The sequence below is a fragment of the Haematobia irritans genome, chromosome 2, assembly GCF_050003625.1.
Source record: "Haematobia irritans isolate KBUSLIRL chromosome 2, ASM5000362v1, whole genome shotgun sequence".
In the NCBI taxonomy this organism is placed as follows: domain Eukaryota; kingdom Metazoa; phylum Arthropoda; class Insecta; order Diptera; family Muscidae; genus Haematobia; species Haematobia irritans.
The window spans coordinates 227,701,365-227,727,403 of record NC_134398.1 but is presented as its reverse complement, the minus strand read 5'-3'; the positions used below and the strand labels follow the sequence as shown (position 1 = coordinate 227,727,403).

At 32.8% G+C, this 26,039-nt stretch overlaps 2 protein-coding genes across 2 annotated transcripts in view; one reads left to right on the top strand and one right to left on the bottom strand.

Moving 5' to 3' along the window:
* kek3 (leucine-rich repeat, immunoglobulin-like domain-containing kekkon 3 protein) overlaps positions 1-26,039 on the bottom strand; it is a 265,740-nt gene that overhangs the window by 44,213 nt on the left and 195,488 nt on the right. The window lies entirely within an intron of this gene.
* On the top strand, positions 13,937-20,340 carry LOC142225313 (uncharacterized). The gene is made up of 4 exons (XM_075295087.1): positions 13,937-14,044; positions 14,605-14,728; positions 16,845-18,214; positions 20,275-20,340. Exons 1-4 carry the CDS (start codon positions 13,937-13,939, stop codon positions 20,338-20,340), a joined length of 1,668 nt encoding a protein of 555 aa, XP_075151202.1.

Genomic DNA, 26,039 nt, shown 5'->3' with positions numbered 1-26,039 from the left:
AAATCGACATAACTATGATAATGGAGTAAAAAGCCTATATTAAGGATTTAAAATGAAATGATTTATTTGCATGGCCTAATTTTTTCCAGACCATACAATCTAACATACAACCAAAAGGCTTTCAAAATATTACAGGCTACAATTTGCCACACATTCTCAACCAAATGCCAACCACATACACATACAAACACTATCTTACCAACCTAAATATCACTCCAACACACACAGACACGCGAGGCAAGACTTTAGCTTTCACTAACCAACCTACGCCCACTTATAAAGATAAAGATTCAAGGACACATTTATGTTGCCTGTTATAGGAATATAAATGACGAGGAATTTGGTCATTTGCAGAAGGTAATGGTCATAAAATATTGGCAAATTTATATGCAAATGATAATGTGAACAATGTACACTGTTCAGAAAAACCACGAAACAGATATTTTGAGTGGGAAGGGAAAAAGGTAGAAGCTACAAATCTAGAGACGCAGACGTTTGGGAATGAAATGAAAATCTGAATGAAGATAAACAAAAAATCTGCTTATATCATAACCACTTAAATAACTTTACGGTCTTGCTATTCAACTTAACAGAATTCATTGCCATAGCAAATAAGCAAATGGATTTTAGTGGATCCTGAAGGAGGTTTTTACAAGGTTATCGCATAGGAATAGGCATTTTTATAACCTACACAAATATCGGGTCATGAGACGACTTTTTCTTTGCAAACTCAAAAGATGTACAAGCGACTTTTTTTGGATTTTAAGGTGAGTACTATGTTCGTTTTTTTTTTTTTGACCAAACCACTAAATTATAAGTACAAATATATTTATGAAGACTTGATCAAATTATTCAAGTCTTGCCAAATAATGGATGGAAAAGATCCAATGAATTGATTGCAAATAATTTTATATTTCTAAATTAATTAATTAAAAAAATTAACCGTGAAAACAAGCTGGTTTTCAGCTTGAAACTGAACATAGTACATATTATTAAACATTTTTAACCCTTACATGCGCACTATATCTTTTAAGATACAAGCAGAAAAAAATTCTTACACCTTAAAATGTTGACAGAATTCTATGAAATTAAGTTTTTTTGTATTTAATACATTATAGCGCTATTTATACCCTAAACCACATAGTGGTTTGGGTATAATAAGTTTGATCGGTCAAAAAATGTGCCTACCAGAAATATTGATTTTAGACCCCATAAAATATATACCGATCGACTCAGAATCACCTCCTGAGTCGATCTAGCGCTTGGTGTCCGTCCGTCTGTCCATGTATTTGTTGTTCACAGGATTCCGGTCGCAATTATTAACCGATTTTGATGAAATTTGGTACAGGGAGTTTTTTAGGCACAAGGACGAACGCTATTGAATTTGGAAGAAATCGGATCAAATTTAGATATAGCTCCCATATATATGTATCGCCCGATTTCGACAAATGGGGTCACGTTGCGCGTTTTTGCAAACGCATCGTCACCAAATTTGGCAAAAGGTAATCTTTTCCATCGCCCTTCAAGTCTGCAAAATTTCATCCAAATCGGTTCAGATTTAGATATAGCTCCCATATATATGTATCGCCCGATTTTCCCAAATTTGGCCACAAAACCTTTATTTATCAACCGATCTTACTCAAAGTTGGCTAAATATAATCTTCTATAGCACTAACTATATGTGCAAAAAATCATCGAAATCGGTTCAGATTTAGCTATAGCTCCCATACATATGTACCGCCCGATTTTTCTAAATTTGGCCATAAAACCCTTATTTATCAACCGATCTGACCCAAATTTGACTAAATGTAGTCTTCTAAAGCACTTACTATATGTGCAAAAAATCATCGAAATCGGTTCCGATTTAGATATAGCTCCCATATATATGTATAGCCCGATTTTCCCAAATTTGGCCATAGAACCCTTATTTATTAACCGATCTTACTAAAAGTTTGCTGGATTCAGTCCTCCATAGTACTAACTATATGTGAAAAATTTCATAGAAATCGGTTCAGATGTAGATATTGCTCCCATATATGTATCACCCGATTTTGAAAAAATCGCCCCTAATAACCTTATGTTTGACCATACAGGCTTCATTTCTTAACTGATCTTACTCAAATCTTGCACAAGGTAACCTTTTGTGGAATTAATCAAACCCGCAAAATATTATGCAAATTGGTTCAGATTTAGATATAGCTTCCATATATATGCATCGCTCGATTTTCCCAAATTTGGCCATAGTACTCTTATTTATTAACCAATGTTACTCAAATTTGAAATTTTGATGTACTAGCCGATCGTACTTATACGTACTTGTAGCTTTTACATAAGAATATTACTCGATTTTTACAAATTTGTATTTATTACCCACACTAATTTAACGATTTTCTCTTTTTTAATAATGGGCTCAATATTAGTGGCATACTAACTCCGTAGGTGCAATATCAACATAGCCAGTGTTGCTAGAAGTAGGGGAAATTCCCTATATGTAGGGTTTTCTAATATTTAGCATCTTGTAGGGACGTAGGGCCACAATGTAGGACATTTTCACTCAACATAATTTGTAATAATTTTTACATTTTGGTGGCTCTAGAGGAGGAAATTAGAAGCCGGCAAGGCTTGATCTTTAATAATGTGTGGTAAACTTTATTCCTGTAGAAAATTTTGTCAACATTTTATTTCTATAGAACATTTTCTCAAAATTGTATTTCTATAGAATTTTTTTCAAAATATTATTTCTATAAAAAATTTTTCTCAAAATTTTATTTCTGTGGAATTTTTTCTCAAAATTTTATTTCTTTAGAATTTATTGTCAAAATTTTATTTCTATAGAAAAATTTCTCACAAAAATTTGTTTATAGAAACTTTTTCCAAAATTTTATTTTTATAGAGATTTAACAAAAAAGGTAACTAATTTGGGTAGAATTCTACCGTGGTGGTAATACAAGTTTATAATCTAAGTTATATACGTTGCATATTCATGTTTTAAGATAATAAAGTACTTAGAAAAATTTTTGTTTTGTAAATTTTTTTAAATTTAACGAAAAATATAGTAGGGAAAATTGTTTGGGAATGTATGGGAAAGTAGGGAACTTTTTTTGTCCTTGGAGGGTAAACCGAACATTTTCCATGGCAACATTGACTATGAGCTATAGTCAGATTGACACAAAGCACCCATAGACATGTACCCCTTAATTTTCTTAAATATGTAACTGCGGTTTATCTCCCAGACCTATATGTTACCCCACAAATGCTTATGATTACTAATTCTGTAATGTTGGTTTAGGGTATGATATAGTCGGCCACGCCCGACTTTCTACTTTACTTACTTGTTTTAAAAATATGTTTTTTTCCGGAAAATTTTTTGTACTTCTCAAAGTCAAAAATAAAAATAAAAAACTACAAATTGGAAGTTAAATAATATTTACCAGAGAAGAACGTAATGTTGGTAAAAAAAACTGTGTACACTGAAAATACAGTGAACACACCATGAAAAAAACATTTTGGCTAATTTTAGAAATTTTGGTTTATTTTTAAAAATTTGGATTATTTTTAAAAAATTTTCACTAAACAGTATTACCAAATGCAGACATCACGCCGATATTACAAAAATAAGTAAATATTTTTTGACAAATCAAATAAAATTGATTGGACATAATTAATTTTTTTCACTTGTTAAAGAAAATTTTGTGGGTGGAATGAAAAAATTGGAGTTTAAAATTGCAAGAATGTCTTTGTGCCATATGAAGTTCAAGATGGGCTCATTTGAAGTAAAATCTACACAGTTAAAAAATTAATGAACTAATTTTTAAGAAGCACGAATTAAGTAAATGTTTGTGCTTCATTTGTGTATAATTTTGTACTGGTTTTTAGTTCATTTAACTATTTAACGTACGCAAAAAATTATTAGAGTAATGGAAACTTTCTCCAAACAAAATAATCCTATGAGCTAAAATAAAGTTAAATGGATTAATGAAATAGAGGGTTCCTTTTTTTTAAGTATAGTGTAAACATATGTCTGTTCTCTACTAAAAACAAATTGTTTATTTGTAAATAAATATTTTGTTTAATTCGCATTGTATTTTTTAAGATACAGCAACTACTTAAAAAACAAAAAAACAAAAAATGAAAAAAAATTGTATGCAGATGTTCTTGTTTGCCATTTTGTATTAATATATTTTTTTCGGAGGCATCGGTGATCTTGACTATTTAAGGATTTTTTTTTTGCAAAGAACTCAAACCGATATGTAGGTCCCACTTCGTGTGAAATGCTATTTTCAATTTAACCGCAGTTTGAAGAAATTTAATTTTCAATTATGCGATTATTCACCTGTTAGTCGAAAAAGCACCCTACTCATGGCATTATTTACATTTCCAAAAAATTAAAAAATTGTATGACCATGATTTCCTTTGTTATTTGCCTTATTACCTTTCATGCAGGGAAATGCTATTTATAAAAACATGAACTAGTTAGGCCGCAACTACAGCGAATATAAAATTCGCAGTAACCAGTTGTCTAGGTAATGTAACGCAATAACTCAAAAGCAAAAGAGATTTTGCAACAATCTCACTAAATAAAAAAGAAAAAAATGAATGAATGAACGAATAAAAAAATAAAACCGCAAGGAACACCAGGACAACAATTTATTGACCTTAGTTACGGAAAACCGGCTATGACTGGAATAGAGAAAAAAAAAAACAACCAGCAAATAAACAAAAACAATGACAGTAAAAATAAATAAAACTAAATAGGATTAGATGTGGCTTAGCTTGTTATATTCGCTGTATGTCTCTTTCTCACTCACTCTCTCTCTATGGAGCTCTCTTCCATTGTATAGGTGTGTGCCCTATACAGCTTTGTTATTGCTAGCTGTTGGTTTTTTCTATGCCACGTTATCGTTTCCGTTTCCCCACTTTTTGCCCATTTGCAATTCTGGCTACTGTTTGCAACGATGAAGCCATTGGTAGTGAATACTGGTATTGTGGTTCCAGATGAATTATAAATATGGCGAGTTGTGGTAAATGTTTATGAATAATGATCAATGTTCTGGTATTCCAGATGAGCACCAGAGGTTATTTGGTGTGGTACTGTGGCAAGTTACTTGATGGCTATTTGGCTTTTTTTAAGCAAAACACTGAGAACATAACTTTATTATGGCGGTTTTCATCAAATAGGAAAAATTATTTTTTGTTTCATTTTTACAATTTCAAACTTCTTGGTAGATACACCAAATAGAAAAGTGAAAAGAGAAGATTTTATTGTGTAAGTTAATTTATTCTACAGGATGGTTGATATGTATTGTAATCAACCGCAGAATGCTATAATTTCTAAACAGCGAAATGTTGATAGGTTTATTCCCGTTAAGAAATAAATTTTCTATAGAAATAAAATTTTGACAAAATTTTCTTTGGAAATAAAAATTTGACAAAATTTTCTATAGAAATAAAATTTTGACAAAATTTTCTATAGAAATAAAATTTTGACAAAATTTTCTATAGAATAAAATTTTGACAAAAATTTCTATAGAAATAAAATTTTGACAAAATTTTCTATAGAAATAAAATTTTGGCAAAATTTTCTAGTTGGGTTTTGAAAAAATTTTCTATGGAACTAAAGTTTTGACAAAATTTTCTATAGAAATAAAATGTTGGCAAAAAATTTCCAAAGAAATAAAAAGTTTGACAAAATTTTCTACAGAAATACAATTTTGATAAAATGTTCTAAGGAAACAAAATGCTGACAAAATTTTCTATAGAAATAAAATTTTGACAAAATTTTCTATAGAAATAAAATTTTGACAAAATTTTCTATAGGAATAAAATTTTGACAAAATTTTCTACTTAGGTTTTGAAAAAATTTTCTTTGGAACTAAAGTTTTGACAAAATTTTCTATAGAAATAAAATGTTGACAAAATTTTCTATAGAAATAAAAAAAACAACAAAGAAATTTAATTTTGACAAAATTTTCTATAGAAAAAAAAGAACTTTGACAAAATGTTCTAAAGAAATAAAATTTTAACAAAATTTTCTAAAGGAATAAAATTTTTACAAAATTTTCTATAGAAATAAAACTTTGACAAAATTTTCTAAAGAAATAAAATTTTCTAAAAAACTAAAAAAAAAATCCCAAGAAATTCAATTTTGACAAAATTGTCTATAGAAATAAAATTTTGACAAAATTGTCTATAGAAATAAAATTTTGACAAAATTGTCTATAGAAATAAAATTTTGACATAATTTTCTATATAAATAAAGTTTTGACAAAATTTTCCAAAGAAATAAGCCTTTTGACCAAATTAGGTTCAGGCTCACTTAGACTATTCAGTCCATTGTGATACCACAGTGGTGAACTTATCTCTTTTCACTGAGTGCAGCCCGATTCCATGTTAAGCTCAATGACAAGGGCCTTCCTTTTTATAGCCGAGTCCAAACGGCGTTCCACATTACAGTGAAACCACTTAGAGAAGCTTTGAAACCCTCAGAAATGTCACCATCATTACTGAGGTGGGATAATCCACCGCTGAAAAACTTTTTGCTGTTCGGTTAAAGTAGGAATCGAACCCACGACCTTGTGTATGTATTGCGGGCATGCTAACCATTGCATCACGTTGGCTCCAATTTTGATAAAAATTTTCTATAGAAATACAATTTGATAAAATTTTCGAAGGAAACAAAATGTTGTCAAATTTTCTATAGAAATAAAATTTTGACAAAATTTTGTACAGAAATAAAATGTTAGCAAACATTTTCAAAGGAAATAAAATTTTGACAAAATTCTCTAAATAAATAAAATTTTGACAAAATTTTCTAAAGAAATAAAAAAAATCAATTTTGACAAAATTTTCTAAAGAAATAAAATTTTGACAAAATTTTCTATAGAAATAAGATTTTGACAAAATTTTCTATAGAAATAAAACTTTGACAAAAATTTATGTAGAAATAAAATTTTGACAAAATTTTCTATAGAAATAAAATTTTGACAAAAATTTATGTAGAAATAAAATTTTGACAAAATTTTCTACAGAAATAAAATTTTGACAAAATTTTCATCAAATAGGTTAAAATAAGATTTTTTTGTTGAAAATTTCGCTTTTTATAATAATGTCATGTTACATCAAGTCATCTGTAATTCTCGGTATTTAACAACGACAGTGAATTAATTCACTGAGGTGATTATAATTCTTGATATTGAACATTTGCCAGTTTAGTATGCCAACAAAATATTTGGTCATGAGTACCTGAAATTGATTTCATGAAGATATAACGTCAGCAATTACTTGGTGGGAAATTCTCTTGAAATTAATTCGCACAAAAAATGTCCAACTAGAACGGATGTAAAAGAAAAGAAGACAAATAGCATCACTTAAGTTCCACGATTTTGGTCGAATGGGAAATTTCATTTCGTTAGCGTTAACTTATACCCTCAAACGAATGGTATGTCTAAGACATAATATTTTTGCAATCGAGAAAAATAAAAAAAATCATAAAATTTAATTTGATAGAATATTTTCCAAATTCTGAAAAAAAATTATATCCAAGAATTTAACAAGTCAAAAAGTAAAGCTTGCTTTGATCAAAACAAAAAAAAAATAAAATAATTTCCTATTACCCAAATTGTATATATTTCTATGTTTATTTGCTAAGGAAAAGCCAAAAACAAATAGAATTCTCGTTTGTTGAAAAAAATCATTTGCCCAACTTCTGTTTTTCACCCTCATAACAGGTCGCTTTAAAAATGAAACATTTTCCATTTACAAATAATCATAACCAAAAAACAGAAAAAAATGACAAAACCAGAACTACAGAAGGGTCCATGAAGGCAAAACATGGCCGAAAACAAATATCCCGTACGCTTTTATTTCTTTCACAATTTTTCGCCCATCTTAAGTCATCACTTAACCTTCCTCTGTTACAATGGATGTGACTTTTTCTTTCATATTTGCTTTTTTTGTGAAATATATTTTTTATCTTTTCAGCTGGAGGAAAATATCTAACAGAAAAAAATGATTCAAGCCATATGAAAACAACCAACCAAGAAGCTAACCATTTGGAAAACCAACCTTGTTGCAAATAACAAACAAGGCTGATGAGTTCCTGTTTTCACAGAATTCATGTGAGTAAGGAGAGAAATAAGAAATCATACCCATAATAATAATATCGACATTTCCAATACTGCCATTGTAAATTTTAGGCTTGCTTTATACAGCACAATCAGCGCACAGTGGGGGAGAAACATATTCACTTAACGTTTGTTGTGTCGACTTTTTAATTCTTATTAGAATGACCAACTCCGAAATTGACTATCTGCCGTTCGATTTTTATACCCTCCACCATAGAATGGGGATACATTAACTTTATCATTCCGTTTGTAACACATCGAAATATTGCTCTAAAGTATATATATAAAGTATATATATTCTGGGTCGTGGTGAAATTCTGAGTCGATCTGAGCATGTCCGTCCGTCTGTTGAAATCACGCTAACTTCCGAACGAAACAAGCTATCGACTTGAAACTTGGCACAAGTAGTTGTTATAGATGTAGGTCGGATGGTATTGGAAACGGGCCATATCGGTCCGCTTTTACGTATAGCCCCCATATAAACGGACCCCAAATTTTGCTTGCGAGGCCTCTAAGAGAAGCAAATTTCATCCGATCCGGCTGAAATTTGGTACATGGTGTTAGTATATAGTCTCTAACTACCATGCAAAAATTGGTCCACATCGGTCCATAATTATATATAGCCGCCATATAAACCGATCCCCCGATTTGGCTTGCAGAGCCTCTAAGAGAAGCAAATTTCATCCGAGAAACGAAACGAATTTTATTTGACATTTCTCTATGTCAGACTTAATCAATTTGAACCATGGACGTCGTGAATGGGAAGAATGGTTCCAAGAAATGGCAACAGTGGATGATCAATTTTCGAAGAAAATCATCTTCAGTGATGAGGCACATTTTCACCTCAGTGAATTCGTCAATAAACAGAATTGCCGCATTTGGGCGAATGAGAATCCAAGAGTGATTGTCGAAAAACCAATGCACCCACAAAGAGTGACTGTTTGGTGCGGTTTATGGGCTGGCGGCATCATAAGGCCGTATTTTTTCCAAAATGTGGCCGGTCAGGCAGTTACTGTGAATGGTGTTCGCTATCGTTAGATGATAACGAACTTTTTATGGCCCGAATTGGAAGATATGAATGTGAACGATATGTGGTTTCAGCAGGACGGTGCCACTTGCCACACAGCTAACGAAACAATGGCTCTTTTGCGCAACAAATTCAATGGCCTTGTTATCTCACGTAATGGCGATGTCAACTGGCCGCCGAGATCATGTGATTTGACACGGTTGGACTTTTTTCTTTGGGGTTATTTGAAAGTAAAGGTGTACGTCGATAAGCCAGCAACAATTCAAGAGCTAAAGGATGAGATAATTCGGCACATTAACGGCATAGAACCTCCATTATGCCTCAGCGTCATCGAAAATTTGGACCATCGGATGAAGGTGTGCCACCGAGGTCGCGGGGCCCATTTGGCCGATATTTTGTTCCATTCATAATTGAGTAATACCAATATATCATAGTAAAATGAAATTACAATAATTCCCTAAATAGTTTCCCCCATATGCAAAAACGTTAAAGAAGCCCTACTTTTACCATATAAATTCCTTCGATAAACTGTCAATAAATTATTTTACATATTCAAAATCAACATCAGCCCTTGAAATGTTAACCACCCTTTATTTACATAAAAAAGGTTTATTGGGACAAGAAATTCATAATGATATGGTGAAAGTGCTCCTTCATATGCAATAGTAAAAAATTGGGTTGGTCATACAAGCATTGAAGATGAATGTCCAAAAACAGCAACAATAACAAAAATTGTAGCCAAAGTGCATGATATGTTATTAAATGATCGACGAATTAAAGTGCGTGAAATTGCTAATATCAAGGGCATCTCAAATGATCGAGTCCATTTAATTTTGCATGAAGAACTACAGATGAAAAAGCCTTCTGCAAGATGGGTGCCGCATTTGTTAACAGTCGATCAAAAATGCATAAGAATGAAGATTTCTCAAGCTGATTTGGATCGTTTTAAGCGAAATACTCGTAAAATGGATTTTAAGCGTCATTTCATAAGTGTTGATGAGACATGGATCCACCACTATACTCCAGAGACAAAAAAACAATCCAAACAATGGACTGAAACTGGAGGAAGTGCCCCAAAGGAGGCAAAAAAATCAATCAGCAGGAGATTATATTGAAAAATAAAAATATTTTTGAAAAACTAACTATTCTCTTTCATTGATAGGCTAAGAAGTTTCCGAACCGCCCTCGTATAGTTGGAAATCCATATTTCGATGTATTACAAACGGAATGTCAAGCTCATTATATCCTCATCCCCATTATTTGGTGATTGGTGTAAAAATGTTCTCTTTGTTGTTTGGTAAGCACAACAACTTTTTCGAAATGTGAAGTCGCGTAGTTTGCAAATTTGAAAAACACCAAGTGTTGAACTCCGTTCCCCAAATAATATTTTTCTTTGAATTACTACTAAACTATTATCCCTTTCACTGAAATGTTCTTTATAATGAATTGTGAATTATCATATAAATTACTAGACACTATTGTACTTAGAAGATGGTAACCCTGAAGTTTTTCTGAATGCTTACTTAGATATTTGTCCTTTTCTGTATTGAATTCATTTATCTTCCAATTTGTTATTATGTTCTAAAATACTATGTCCGAATTGACCTTTGATTGCTAACTTCACTTTTTGTGTCAACATCAAACTGGTAAGCCGCTGCTGTCTGAATAAAACTACCATTATTCACTGAAACTGAAACTTTGCCTTTTGTTCTGTTCATTTTCTTTTCCGGGAGTTTAATTGAACAATACAGCCCATTCCAGCTATTAACAATATCCCCGGAATTGTACACCAAGTTTTGACAAAAGCTTCGTTCTCTATTAAGAAGTAAAGCCTGACTTTTGCTCGGCTTGTCCGCGCCTTCCTTCATGTAGATGAATTTTCTTATTTCATATATTTTAATAATATTCATATGAAATATTTTTTATACCCTCCACCATAGGATGGGGGGTATATTAACTTTGTCATTCCGTTTGTAACACATCGCAATATTGCTCTAAGACCCCATAAAGTATATATATTCTGGGTCGTGGTGAAATTCTGAGTCGATCTGAGCATGTCCGTCTGTTGAAATCACGCTAACTTCCGAACGAAACAAGCTATCGACTTGAAATTTGGCACAAGTAGTTGTTATTGATGTAGGTCGGATGGTATTGCAAATGGGTCATATCGGTCCACTTTTATGTATAGCCCCCATATAAACGGACACCCAAATTTGGCTTTCGAGGCCTCTAAGAAAAGCAAATTTCATCCCATCCGGCTGAAATTTGGTACATGGTGTGAGTATATGGTCTCTAACAACCATGCAAAAATTGGTCCACATCGGTCCATAATTATATATAGTCCCCATATAAACCGATCTCCCGATTTGGCTTGTGGAGCCTCTAAGAGAAGCAAATTTCATCCGATCTGGCTGAAATTTGGTACATGGTGTGAGTATATGGTCTTAAACAACCATGCACAAATTGGCCCACATCGGTCTTTAATTATATATAGCCCCCATATAAACCGATCCCCCCGATTTGGCTTGTGGAGACTCTAAGAGAAGCAAATTTCATCCGATCCGGCTGAAATTTGGTACATGGTGTTAGTATATAGTCTCTAACAACCATGCAAAAATTGGTCCACATCGGTCAATAATTATATATAGCCCCCATATAAACCGATCCCCAGATTTGACCTCCGGAGCCTCTTGGAAGACCAAAATTCATCTGATTCAGTTAAAATTTGGTACATGGTGTTAGTATATAGTCTCTAACAACCATGCAAAAATTGGTCCACATCGGTCAATAATTATATATAGGCTCCATATAAACCGATCACCAAATTTGACCTCCGGAGCCCCTTGGAAGAGCAAAATTCATCAGATTCGGTTGAAATTTGGTACGTGATGTTAGTATATGGTATCCAACAACCATGCAGGAATTGGTTCATATCAGTCCATAATTATATATAGCCCCCATATAAACCGATCCCCAGATTTGACCTCCGGTGCTTTTGGGGAAGCAAAATTCATCCGATCTGGCTGAAACTTGGTACGTGGTAGTAGAATATGATATTTAACAACCATGCCAAAAGTTGTCCATATCAGTCCATAATCATATATAGCCCCCATATAAACCGATCCCGAGATTTGGTTTTGAAGCCTCTTGGAGGAGCAAATTTCATCCGAGTGAGTTGAAATTTGGTACATTATGCTAGTATTATATGGCCGTTAACAACCATGCCTAACTAGGTCCATATCGGTCTATGGTTATATATAGCGCTCAGATAAATCGATTCCCAATCACACAAAAATTGGTCCATATCAAGTGCATACTTCTATATAGCCCCCATATAAGCGACCCACGTATTTCAATTCTGGCTCTCTACGTACCCTGCAAAAAGTTCATATCGATTCGTAATTATTTGTAGACTTAACTATTCATAACTTTTTTGTGTAATATATACCACGTATGGACTAACTCACAATTTAGAAAACGATGTTAAGAAGTTTTAAGATACCACAACCCAAGTAATTCGATTGTGGATGACATTCTTTCGTAGAAGTTTCTACGCAATCCATGGTGGAGGGTACATAAGATTCGGCCTGGCCGAACTTACGGCCGTATATACTTGTTTTTTTTTCTTTTTTTAAATTCGAAGTAGTTTCTGTTGTATTAATTTGATTTTCCAATAATCTTTCTCGTAATTTATTCAAAATTCCCCCTACTGTTCATGGCCATGTAGACTGGTATACCAACCAAAGGAAAGATAATTTTAACTAAAATGAAAAAAAAACCTTGTGTGAAATACAACAAAAAAAGCAACAAACAACAACAACTACGAAAAAAAATCATAAACAAAAAGGAACAAAATCATGTTTGTAATCTTTTAGTTTCCACTTCACCAACAGTCCCATCAAGAGCAGTAGTAGCAATGCCATTACACTTCAGAATTTCTTTTTATTTTCATTCTCATTTTTATTTTGTTCCATAAAGGACATTGCGTACTTGCTTATGAAAGGAGCTCTACGCGATACAACCAAAAACACGACAAACACATACACACACACACTCTCGAATATATTTTGCGTAGAACAACAATCAGAAGAAGCAAAGGAATCCTTGTTGTTGGTTGGCATATGGGCAAATGTGGCAAAGCATCGAACTTTTGTTCGAAGAACAATAATGTGAGGGAGTCTAGTGAATATCTGCTTTATGTCCTCACTTTTGTGTCAGCCATCCTTCATCATTTAATGCTCTTGTTTGGCATTGTTGTTGTCAATATTTTATTTGTGTTTTTATGAAAGTCATACCCTAATATCTTAGCTATACTCTTAAATTTTACCAACTAAAACAATGTCCAAAACTAAAGAGGGGGATCCTCTGCCCTGAAAATTCGTCGAATCTTTCAGAAATGCGAAAACATTTTAGAGTAAAAGAGAAAACCTTGAAATTTTTTCCAATCTGTTGCGAGGTTATTCAGGCCTCTAACCTAGTGATTTTTGATTGTTTGGCCAAAGATACGAGGGTTAATCACCAAGTGTCGTATTTTCAGGCAAAATGTCCAAAATTTAAAATGTATGTAAATGTTTTTGTTTTCTTTATTTTGATAGATGACAAGGTTTTTTTTATAAGATTTGGGTATTAAATGTGACATAGGAAATTTTTCATTGAAAGTGGATTGTAATAAAAGCTTTTAATGAGAATTTAATGGAGCTTAAAAACGGCAGGGTGTTGGGTCTAAGGTCATTTATGCTCTTGCAAGGATACGGATCGTTAAACGCTCTTAGAGAAATTCACAAATATGAATGTGCCCCAAAATACAATTAAAATGGAAGAAAAAGTGGAAAATATTCATAATCTCGTCTTGGCAAACGCGAACCAATTGATAGTGCTCGAAGACGCTGAGACGGTAGGCATTTCGAAAAATCGCATAGAACTGCCGCGAAGATGGTTGCGCTCTTTGCTCACTTCGAAATAAAGGTGAAACGAAATTTCCATGATACTTCTGTACCATGTGAGTTGTGAATGAAACTCAAACTAAATTTCGTGAATGTGACTAAACAAAAATGTGTTGTGCATGAGCTTGCATGAAAATCAAATTATGTTCGTGAATATGTGTAAGCAAAATTTCTTCAAAATCACTCTCGAAAAAATAACTCACGGTAAAATATAGGCACACGAAAAAATCATATTCACGAAGAAATTCACGCACATTCATGCTCACTAATTCCAATCACCTTCTCGATTTTGATCACGTCCAAGATGTCCCTAGTATCCATTGTTTGATGGTTTGTTGGTAAACCATATTTGAATTCTGCTATTTTGTTGATGATGGTTCCATCGTGAGTTAGGAAAATGTTCCTAACTAATGAGTAATTGAAATGAGTCTTGAGATTTGTTGTGAATCAAGGACATTTTTCTGAATCATGAGATTTGTTGTTAATCACGAGAATTTTCGGGAATCATTAGGATTGGCGGGTCACAAAAATTGTCGTGAGTCAAGAAAACTGTCGTGTCACCAAGAATTTCCGTGAATCACGAAAAATGTTGCGCCCCGAGAATTTCCGAATTATCTTGAATCATGGACATGAATGTGAGTGAGCGTTAATTCCCACTCACATGTCTTGCGTGAGTAAAAATATTTATTCGTGAGTGTGCGTGAGTAAAATTTTACTACGCGCTCACGTCTACTTCGGACATCTGCCACAATCGTAAAACAATTTAAGAGCAGTATTTGACGTTGGTTACGCAAAATCCAAGCAAGCTATTGCATCGTTAGCACTTAACAAAATAAAGAAATGAAACTTTCACAAAATTTCCTATAGAAATAAAATTTTGACAAAATTTGCTATTGAAATATAATTTTAACAAAATTTTCTTTAGGAATAAAATTTTAACAAAATTTTCTATAAAAAAAATTAATTTTGACAAATTTCCTACAAAAAAAAAAATTGGAAAAATTTCTATAGTAAAAAAATTTGACAATTATAGAAAAAGTTGAAAAACAGAAAGAAATACAAAAATTTGCTATAGAAATAAAATTAAAAAAAAAAACTTTCTATAGAAATAAAATTTTTATAAAATTTCCTATAGAAATGAAATTTAGATAAAATTTCCTATGGAAGTAAAAATTTTGACAAAAATTTGCTATAGAAATAAAATTTAAAAAACTTTCTATAGAAATAATTTTTTTATAAAATTTCCTATAGAAATGAAATTTTAACCAAATTTTCTATTGAAATAAAAATTTGCTAAATTTTTTATAGAAATAAAATTTTGACAAAATTTCTTATAGAAATAAACTTTTGACAAAATTTCCTATAGAAATAAACTTTTGACAAAATTTCTTATAGAAAAAAAAAAAAAATTGACAAAACTTCCTATAGAAAAAATATTTGACAAAATTTTTCTATAGAAAAAAATTTTGACAAAATTTTCTAGAAAAAACAATTTTGACAAAATTTTCTCTAGAAAAAATTTTGACAAAATTTTCTGGAGAAATACAATTTTGACAAAATTTCTTTTAGAAATAAACTTTTGACAAAATTTCCTATAGAAACAAATTTTGAGAAAATTTCCTATAAAAAAAAAATTTTAAAACGTTTCGTATAGAAATAAAATTTAGACAAAATTTTCTATAGTAATAAAATTTTGGCAAAATTTGCTATAGAAAAAACATTTACAGAAATTTCTATAAAAATAAAGTTTTGATAAAATTGCCTATAGAAATTAAATTTTGACAAAATTTCCTATAGAAAAAAAAATATTATAACAAAATTTTCTTTTGAGATAAAATTTTGACAAAATTTTCTATAGAAAAAAATTTTGCAAAATTTGCTATAGAAAAAAATTTTGCAAACTTTTTTAAAGAAAAAAAATTTGACAACTTTTTCTATAGAAATACAATTTTGACAATTTTTTTTTCCAATAAAATTTTCTATAGAAATAAAATGTTAACCAAATTTTCTATTGAAATAAAAATTTGCGAAATTTTTTATAGAAATAAAATTTTGACAAAATTTCTTATAGAAATAATTTTTTGATAAAATTTCCTATAGAAAAAAATTTTGACAAAATTTTCTTTACATTAAAATTTTGACAAACTTTTGTATACAAATAAAATTTTGACAACATTTCTTATAGAAATAAAATTTTCACAAAATTTTCTATAGATGTAGAACTTTGCGAAATTTTCTATAGAAATAAAATTTTGACAAAACTTAGAAAAAAAAATTGACAAAATTTTCTATAGAAAAAAATTTTGACAAAATTTTCTATAGAAAGAAATTTTAACGAAATTTCCTACAGAAACAAATTTTGACAACATTTGGTATAAAAATAATGTTTTGACAAAATTTGCTAAAAAAAAAATTAACAGAAAGTTCTATAAAAATAAAGTTTTGATAAAATTGCCTATAGAAATTAAATAAAATTTCCTATAGAAAAAAAAAATTATAACAAAATTTTCTATAGAAATAAAATTTTGACAAAATTTCCTATAAAAAAAAAAAAATTTGAAAATATTTTCTATTGAAATAAAATTTAACAAAAAATCCTGTAGAAATAAGTTTTCTGTAGAAAATGAAATTTTGACAACATTTCGTATAGAACAGAGACTTTGACAACATTTTCTATAGAGATAAAGAATTGACAAAATTTTTATAAAACCAGGCGATTGACAGGCGATTTTAATTCGAACATTCTTGTAGACTCTTCCTTGTTAGATAAAATGCTGACTTTGAGTCTCGTTACTACTAACAATGTGTATCCCACACACTTCTCTTCATCAGGTTCCAGCACACTTTTGGATTTGTTTCTTGTGAACAACCCATGTGAAATTCTGCATTATGATCAGATTTCAGCCTCATGCTTCTCGAAACATGACCTGATATTTCCTAAACATGAAAAGGTGGGAACTTACAATTATACGTATCGGGATTATCGGAGTATTGACTACACGGACCTGCAAGATAGGATCAATTCGTTCAGCTGGGATAATATTTACACCTTTAGCACTGTGGATCAGCAACTGGAATTCCTGCAGGGTAATATTGTGCGTATATATGATGAGACCATCCCCATCAGGAATAGAAGAACAAAGTCTAACCATAGACCTTGGTTTAACTCCACAATTAAGTCTTGTATTAGGGAGAGGGATATTGCGTATTCCAGATGGAAAAGATTTAGGACACCTGAGCTCTTTCAGGAATATCGTTCGTCAAGGAATAGGGTCAATAGCTACATTAAAGCGGCCAAGGTTCAGTATTACGCCGGGAAATTTCATAGGGCAGTAGACTCGAGAAGTAAATGGGGGGTTATACGGGATATAAGTGTTGGTAAGTCCAGGTATCTTTCTCAGCACTGCGGAGATCTTGATGAACTTAACAAGGCCTTCGTTAATGTTCCGACTATACCAATTGATGTTTCCTTTTATGGTAATAGTAATAGAACAGTGGACGATTCTGATATTTATGGCTCTTTTGAATTTCGATGTGTCTCATATGATGAGGTGGTTATTAACTTCTCCAAAGTGAAGTCTAACGCCGTCGGTCTTGATGGTATTGATCCAAAATTTATTAGGATCATACTTCCAACGATTTTGCCTTTTGTTACCCATTTTTTTAATACGATTTTAACCACAAGTATGTACCCCACTATGTGGAAACATGCGAAAATCATTGCGGTTCCTAAATCTAATTTGGATTTCCGTCCCATATCTATACTCAGCTACTTGTCTAAGGTTTTCGAGAAGATATTGCACTCTCAGATGTCAGAATATCTTCACCGGGAGTCACTGTTGACTGGTAGGCAGTCTGGGTTTCGCCCGGACCATAGTTGCATCACTGCCCTGGCGGAGGTTTCAGCATCGTTGAGAGGAGATATTGATGACAACGAAGTTGGATTTCTTGTACTTTTGGACCACTCAAAAGCGTTTGATTCTGTTGATCATCAAAATCTGGCCATGAAATTGAGACGTTTCTTTAAATTCTCATCAACCGCATTGGAATTGATTACGTCGTACCTTAAGGACAGGATTCAAACAGTTTATAGTGGAGGCGATAGATCGGGACCTCTACCTGTATATAGGGGTGTACCACAGGGGTCCATTATAGGTCCGTTATTATTCTCACTATATGCCAACGATCTCCCCCTACAAAAAACATATTACTTTTCAAAAATTATTTATTATATAAATTATTAATATTTAAAAGAAATGTTTTTCCTCAATTTTTTTTTCTTTTTTATTAAATTTCCCATAATATGAATTATTGTAATCCTAATTAAGATGGATATTATTTCAACTATTGAAATCTGCACTATAATTATAAGACATTGTCTTGCTGTGTAGAAATATACAAATAAATAAATAAATAAAATAAAATAAATAAAGTCTAAAGTCGTTCGGGGCCGACTATATTATACCCTGCACCACTTTGTAGATCTAAATTTTCGATACCATATCACATCCGTCAAATGTGTTGGGGGCTATATATAAAGGTTTGTCCAAATACATACATTTAAATATCACTCGATCTGGAAGAAGTTGATAGACTTCTACAAAATCTATAGACTCAAAATTTAAGTCGGCTAATGCACTAGGGTGGAAATATGGGAAACATTTAAATCTGAAGCAATTTTAAGGAAATTTCGAAAAAGTTTATTTATGATTTATCGCTCGATATATATGTATTAGAAGTTTCGGAAAATTAGAGTCATTTTTACAACTTTTCGACTAAGCAGTGGCGATTTTACAAGGAAAATGTTGGTATTTTGACCATTTTTGTCGAAATCAGAAAAACATATATATGGGAGCTATATCTAAATCTGAACCGATTTCAACCAAATTTGGCACGAATAGTAACAATGGTAATTCTACTCCCTGTGCAAAATTTCAACTAAATCGGAGTTAAAAATTGGCCTCTGTGGTCATATGAGTGTAAATCGGGCGAAAGCTTTATATGGGAGATATATCCAAATCTGAACCGATTTCAAGCAAATTTGGCACGCATAGTTACAACGCTAATTCTACTCCCTATGCAAAATTTCAACTAAATCGGAACAAAAAATTGGCCTCTGTGGGCAAATGAGTGTAAATCGGGCGAAAGCTATATATGGGAGCTATATCTAAATCTGAACCGATTTTGCTGATATTTTGCAAGTTTTTCGAGACTCATAAAATATTCGGATGTACGGAATTTGAGGAAGATCGGTTGATATACACGCCAATTATGACCAGATCGGTGAAAAATATATATGGCAGCTATATCTAAATCTGAACCGATTTTTTCCAAAATCAATAGGGATCGTCTTTGAGCCGAAACAGGACCCTATACCAAATTTTAGGACAATCGGACTAAAACTGCGAGCTGTACTTTGCACACACAAATACATCAACAGACAGACGGACAGACGGACATCGCTAAATCGACTTAGAATTTAATTCTAAGCCGATCCGTATACTAAAAGGTTGGTCTATGATTACTCCTTCTTGGCGTTACATACAAATGCACAAACTTATTATACCCTGTACCACAGTAGTGGTGAAGGGTATAAAAAAAATAAATCTTGATAAAATTTTCTATAGAAATAAAATTTTGACAAAAAATGTTTATACAAAAAAAAATTTACAAAATTTTCTCTATAAAAATAAAATCTTTACAAAAATTTCTATAGAAATAAAAGTTTGACAAAATTATTTTATTTGCTAGTTGTTTGGTAAAATTTTCTCCAAATTTTGCTAGATTCTTTTTGGCTCGAGTTTCAAACGTGATCCATACCCTCATAACAAACGGTTGCCATATTTTACCTTTGGCCATTCTGGAGACTCGCTTTAGTCCAAATTAAATTCTTTCTTTGCAGATATACATTTTTATTATTATTAAAATTTCGAAAACTTCGTCATGATTCTGGGAGATTATCTTTATTTTTATCGATTTATGTTTTTTTTAAATAACAGTTCCATGGATGAAACATTTTGAGTAATATATTCATAAAAACATCATGTCTAGCACAACTTGATATGAAAATGAACCAGAATCCTGGTATAACACACTCGTTCGTTGGCAACATTAAAGGCTCTACGACATAGTATTTTGCACTTGTTTTAAGAAGATTTCCTTAACTTAAATATCCTTAAAGGATATTGCATACGAAAATATGCTGCATTGTGAAGATGCATTAAGAGATGCTTTTGCCAGATGTTAAGCCGGATGTTGGCGGCACCACTAACATCATAACAAAAATATGTGTGCTTCATGTTTTGTCGTATTTGTCTTACTCACATGAATCCCTGAATATTTTGGCACATCAAAAACACAATCGTATCTTTCTCCTTCTCCAAACTCCAATGTCTCATATCGTAGGTTTGCCCAAAGAATGCAGTAGATAGAAATCTGCCAAAATCATATACCTGTTCGAGCACAAGACAGACAACTTAAGTCAGCTCGACTTAAGATGTTTGTTATTGCCGGTATCCTTGTTTGCCTGTAGGAAACCATTCTTTATTCATTCATGGAAGAAAAGAGCGAAACCGAAGGAGAGCGAGAGAAAAGTGTATGACCCCACATTTCATTTGGAAAATGGAAAATGAAAAAGAATAATGCAAAACAAAAATGGGAAGTGTATTTTAAGAGCTTACCCTGTTTCTTCTTTCTCGTGCAAATGCATATTACCGTCGTTCTTACCGACCCAATATGGTAGCCTTAAAAATCCGAAAGAGGAAAATTGAAAGGTGGCTTCAACTCATAACATAAAATTGCATCTTTATGAAATGCAAATCTGGCCAGATACAGAGAAAATGCATTAAATTGCATGTAGGAGCACATATGAATGTGGCTGAATTTATGATAGGTAGACGTCTGACAGATTAAGACCATTCCATAAATGCAAATGCAAATTCTTGGACTGTGAAAATATTTCACATCTGTCAGTGCCATTATCTCTTATGCTAAATTTTAAGAAATATGTAAATATTGAAGTTTTTGCTTTTATCGGCACCATATGCTGCATATGGACCAGCAAACAATTGTCGTGAAGTCAAAGATTTCATGTCTTTAAAATGCGAATGAAAATTTTGCTTAGCATAGGAGACGCATTTCTCTAATATAACGTTTTTTTTTCTTCGTCCAAAAGTCGATAAACTTTGAAAAGGCAAACAATGAAGTCGTATTGCCCTTATAATTAAGTGATTTCACTTAAAAATGGGTATCATAACATGAAAAAAAATGTTTGGGCTAAGGTCAACTTGACTTTAATAATTCAGAAAAATTCTTTAAATTTAATGAAAATGTCTTTAAATTTGTTGTCTTTTTGCATCTTGACTATAAAGCAAAAAATTGTTCAAATATAGGACATGTTTTTCAAAACTTTATTTTAAAGACGTTTTTTACTTCAAACATAGCATAATTTCTACTGGAAGTCGAGTCTTAATTTGGAAAAGAAAGTTGTTGTTAACTCGTTTTTAAAGGACTTTGACAGCATGTGAAGAAAAAAAGTTGAAAAGGCAAACAATTAAAATTTGCTTCCTAGAAGCAAATACACAAAACCCAAATTTAGAAGAGAATTGTGTCTTAAAAGTATCATTACTTGTATTCTCCGCTTCTTTGGTTCGGAATCAATACCAAAATTTTTAAAGTAAAGAACCGGGCATGCTTTTTTTCAGTGTAAATACCTCTATTATGAACCGATATGAACCAACTTTCGCACGGTAAGGCAAATTTCAACAAGATTGAATGGATTTTGGGGGGGGGGGTCGTTTATGTGGGGATATATATACTTGTGGTTCAATTTGGACAATTTTTGCATGATTATATAGTACACCATGTACCACATTCAACCGAATCGAATAGTTCCAGAATTCAAATCTGGGGATGGGTATATGTGAGCAATATATATTTTTGAACCTATATGGACAAAATTTTAAATAATTTTGCTCTTCTAAGAGGCTCTGCAAGCCAAATTTTTAGGTTCGGTTCATATGGGCGCTATACCTATAAGTGGTTCGGTATGACCAATTTCCCAATATAGTCCGACCTTCATCACCTACTTGTGCAAAATTTCAAGTCGTGAACGTCGTTCGGAAGTTAGCGTGATTTGAACAGACGGACTAATATCGTTAAATTAACTAAGAATTTCACCACTACCTAAAATATATATACTTTTGTGGGGTCTTAGAATAATATTTCGATTTGTTACAAACGGAATGACACAATTTGTATGCAACCTATCCTATGGTGGATGGTATAAAAATCAAAAATCATTAGTGTAAAGACAAAATCTTCGGAACAGGGCAAGTGTTTTTAGTGAAAGTTTTGTAAATTCTGTCATTGCATAGATACATTTTTGTGGCTGTTCTTAAAGGTTATAATCTATATTCGTATTTAATGTGTTATAAAATTTTAATTTCATAAAACCCTACATCTATGTTATGCTATTATAAAGCAGGAATTTCACAAAGCCTTTCCCAACGGCTATTCATTTACCAATTTTTCTGTCTACTATTTCATCCAATTTGCTACTTTATTCATAAGGGCTCTAACGTAATCCTAGAAGTGAAAAGGACATTCATTCAAAGCTTTTTGTACTAGCTAACAACTGACGTTGGGGATTTGCGCGATCCTCAATTCAACAAAACCATCTTTCATCCTTATACTCATGCCAAGCATTCAGCAACTTTTCTCTCTCTCTCTCTCTCTCTCTCTCTCGTTGTTAGTGTTATTGTAAAGAGCATTTGATTTTATTCCACTGTGTGTGGGTGTGTGTTTGACGTTTTTTGTTGGCCATTTGCACAATCAAGAAGCAAATCTCTTAAATAACCACTTTGTTGTTGTTTAATTTTTAAAGTAAATCCAGCAATTTTCATAACAAAAATCTTAAGCCAACTACAAAACCCTTTGACTACCTCCGGTTTGTTGTTCTTTAGTCCTTGGTGTTGGTGTTTTCTTTGTATTCAGTTTTACCTTCAAACTTTTCCCAGACAAAAGTTTGGAAGGCAGGAAGGGTACCTTGACGGCTTAAATACAATGACTCTCGCTTGGTTGGCGGTGGTGGTGGTGATGGTATGCTTTTGTTCCAGTATGCGGCGCGAATTGAACAGAAGTTGTATTCTAGTCAACCTTGTGCATGGAAAATGTATCTGCTGCAGTTGTTGCTGTTGCTTTATGGTTGGCGGCACGAGTATCATATTTTGTGGTTTTTCAGTATTTTTCTCAGATTTTTCCTGTAGTTTTGTTTCATATTCGATGTTTGTTTGCGTGGGAGTGTGGTGAACATCCCTATATCCTTTCTTCATCTTCATTTAAGCTGTATCTGTGAATGGATGTTGTGGGATTGTGGTTTATAGAAATTCGTAGATTCCATGGTTGCAAGTGCAAGTTTGGTGCCTTCAGGTTGTCTTTGGGTGTATTTGTGTTTTTCGGGGAATTACACAACACTGTCATTGTGAATATTAACAAAGTCTGGTGTTTGTTATTTTGTGAGGTTTTATGTAAACGGGGCCCTAGTAAAGAGATTTCAATCCGATATATGTAACTTGCATGGGCGACACAGTGGAACAATGGATAACATAACTCTCCCGACCAAAATCTCGATTTTTATACCCTCCACCATAGGATGGGGGTATATTAACTTTGTCATTCCGTTTGTAACACATCGAAATACTGCTCTAAGACCCCATAAAGTATATATATTCTGGGTCGTGGTGAAATTCTGAAATTCCGTCCGTCCGTCCGTCCGTCCGTCCGTCCGTAAGTCCGTCCGTCTGTTGAAATCACGCTAACTTCCGAACGAAACAAGCTATCGACTTGAAACTTGGCACAAGTAGTTGTTATTGATGTAGGTCGGATGGTATTGCAAATGGGCAATATCGGTCCACTTTTACGTATAGCCCCCATATAAACGGACCCCCAAATTTGGCTTGCGAAGCCTCTAAGAGAAGCAAATTTCATCCGATCCGGCTGAAATTTGGAACATGGTCTTAGTATATGGTCTCTAACTACCATGCAAAAATGGGTTCACATCGGTCCATAATTATATCTAGCCCCCATATAAACCGATCCCCCGATTTTGCTTGCGGAGCCTCTAAGAGAAGCAAATTTCATCCGATCCGGCTGAAATTTGGTACATGGTGTTGGTATATGTTCTCTAATGACCATGCAAAAATTGGTCCACATCGACCCATAATTATATATAGCCCCCATATAAGCCGATCCCCAGATTTGACCTCCGGAGCCTCTTAGAGGAGCAAAATTCATCCGATCCGGTTGAAATTTGGTACGTGGTGTTAGTAAATGGTCTCTAACAACCATGCAAGAATTGGTCCATATCGGTCCATAATTATATATAGCCTCCATATAAATCGATCCCCAGATTTGTCCTCCGGAGCCTCTTGGAGGAGTAAAATTCATCCGATCCGGTTGAAATTTGCAACGTGGTGTTAGTATAAGACCGCTAATAACCATGCCAAAATTGGTCCATATTGGTCTATAGTTATATATAGCCGATCCCCAATCACACAAAAATTGGTCCATATCGGTTCATAATCATGGTTGTCACTCGAGCCAAAAATAATCTACCAAAATTTTATTTTTATAGAAAACATTGTCAAAATGTTATTTCTATAGAAAATTTTGTCAAGATTTTATTTCTATAGAAAATTTTGTCAAAATTTTATTATTTTATGATACCTTGCCATCGGCTTCAGTAGACGTTTCTACGAAGCTTATGTACCCATGGTGGAGGGTACATAAGCTTCGGCCTGGCCGAACTTACGGCCGTATATACTTGTTTATATTTATACCCTGCGCCACACTGTGGAACAGGGTATTATAAGTTAGTGCATATGTTTGTAACACCCAGAAGGAGACGAGATAGACACATGGTGTCTTTGACAATAATGCTCTGGGTGGGTCCCTGAGTCGATATAACCATGTCCGTCTGTCCGTCTGTCCGTTCGTCCGTCCCTCCGTCCGTCCGTCTGTCTGTGAACACATTTTTGTGATCAAAGTCTAGGTCGCATTTTAAGTCCAATCTCCTTCAGATTTGGCACTTGCTCCTAATTTGGGTCAGAATAGAACCCTATTGATTTTGGAAGAAATCGGTTCAGATTTAGATATACCTCCCATATATATCTTTCGCCCGATATGGACTTTTATGGCACCAGAAGCCAGATTTTTGGCCGAATTTGGTAGAAATTTTGCACTAGGAGTACAATTATTATTATAGTCAAATTTGATTGAAATCGCTTCAGATTTAGATATATCTCCCATATATATCTTTCGCCCGATATGGACTAATATGGTCCTAAAAGCCAGAGTTTCGGTCCAATTTAGTTGAAATTTTGCACAGGGAGTAGATTTAGCATTGTTGCTATGCGTGCCAAATTTGGTTGAAATCGGTTAAGATTTAGATATAGCTCCCATATATATCTTTCACCCGATATGCACTTATATGGACCCAGAAGCCAGAGTTTTATCCCGATTAGCTTGAAGTTTTGCACAAGGAGTACAATTGGTAGTATAGTCATGTGTGCCAAATTTGATTGAAATCGGTTCAGATTTAGATATAGCTTCCATATATATTTTTGCCCGATATGGACTTATATGGCCCCAGAAGCCAGAGTTTTGGCACAATTTGGTTGAAATTTAGCACTAGGAGTACAATTAGTAATATAGTCATGTGTGCCAAATTTGGTTGAAATTGGTTCAGATTTAGATATAGCTCCCATATATATGTTTTTCTGATTTCGACAAAAATGGTCAAAATACCAACATTTTCCTTGTTAAATCGCCACTGCTTAGTCGAAAAGTTGTAAAAATGAATCTAATTTTCCTAATCTTCTAATACATATATATCGAGCGATAAATCATAAATAAACTTTTGCGAATTTTCCTTAAAATTGCTTCAGA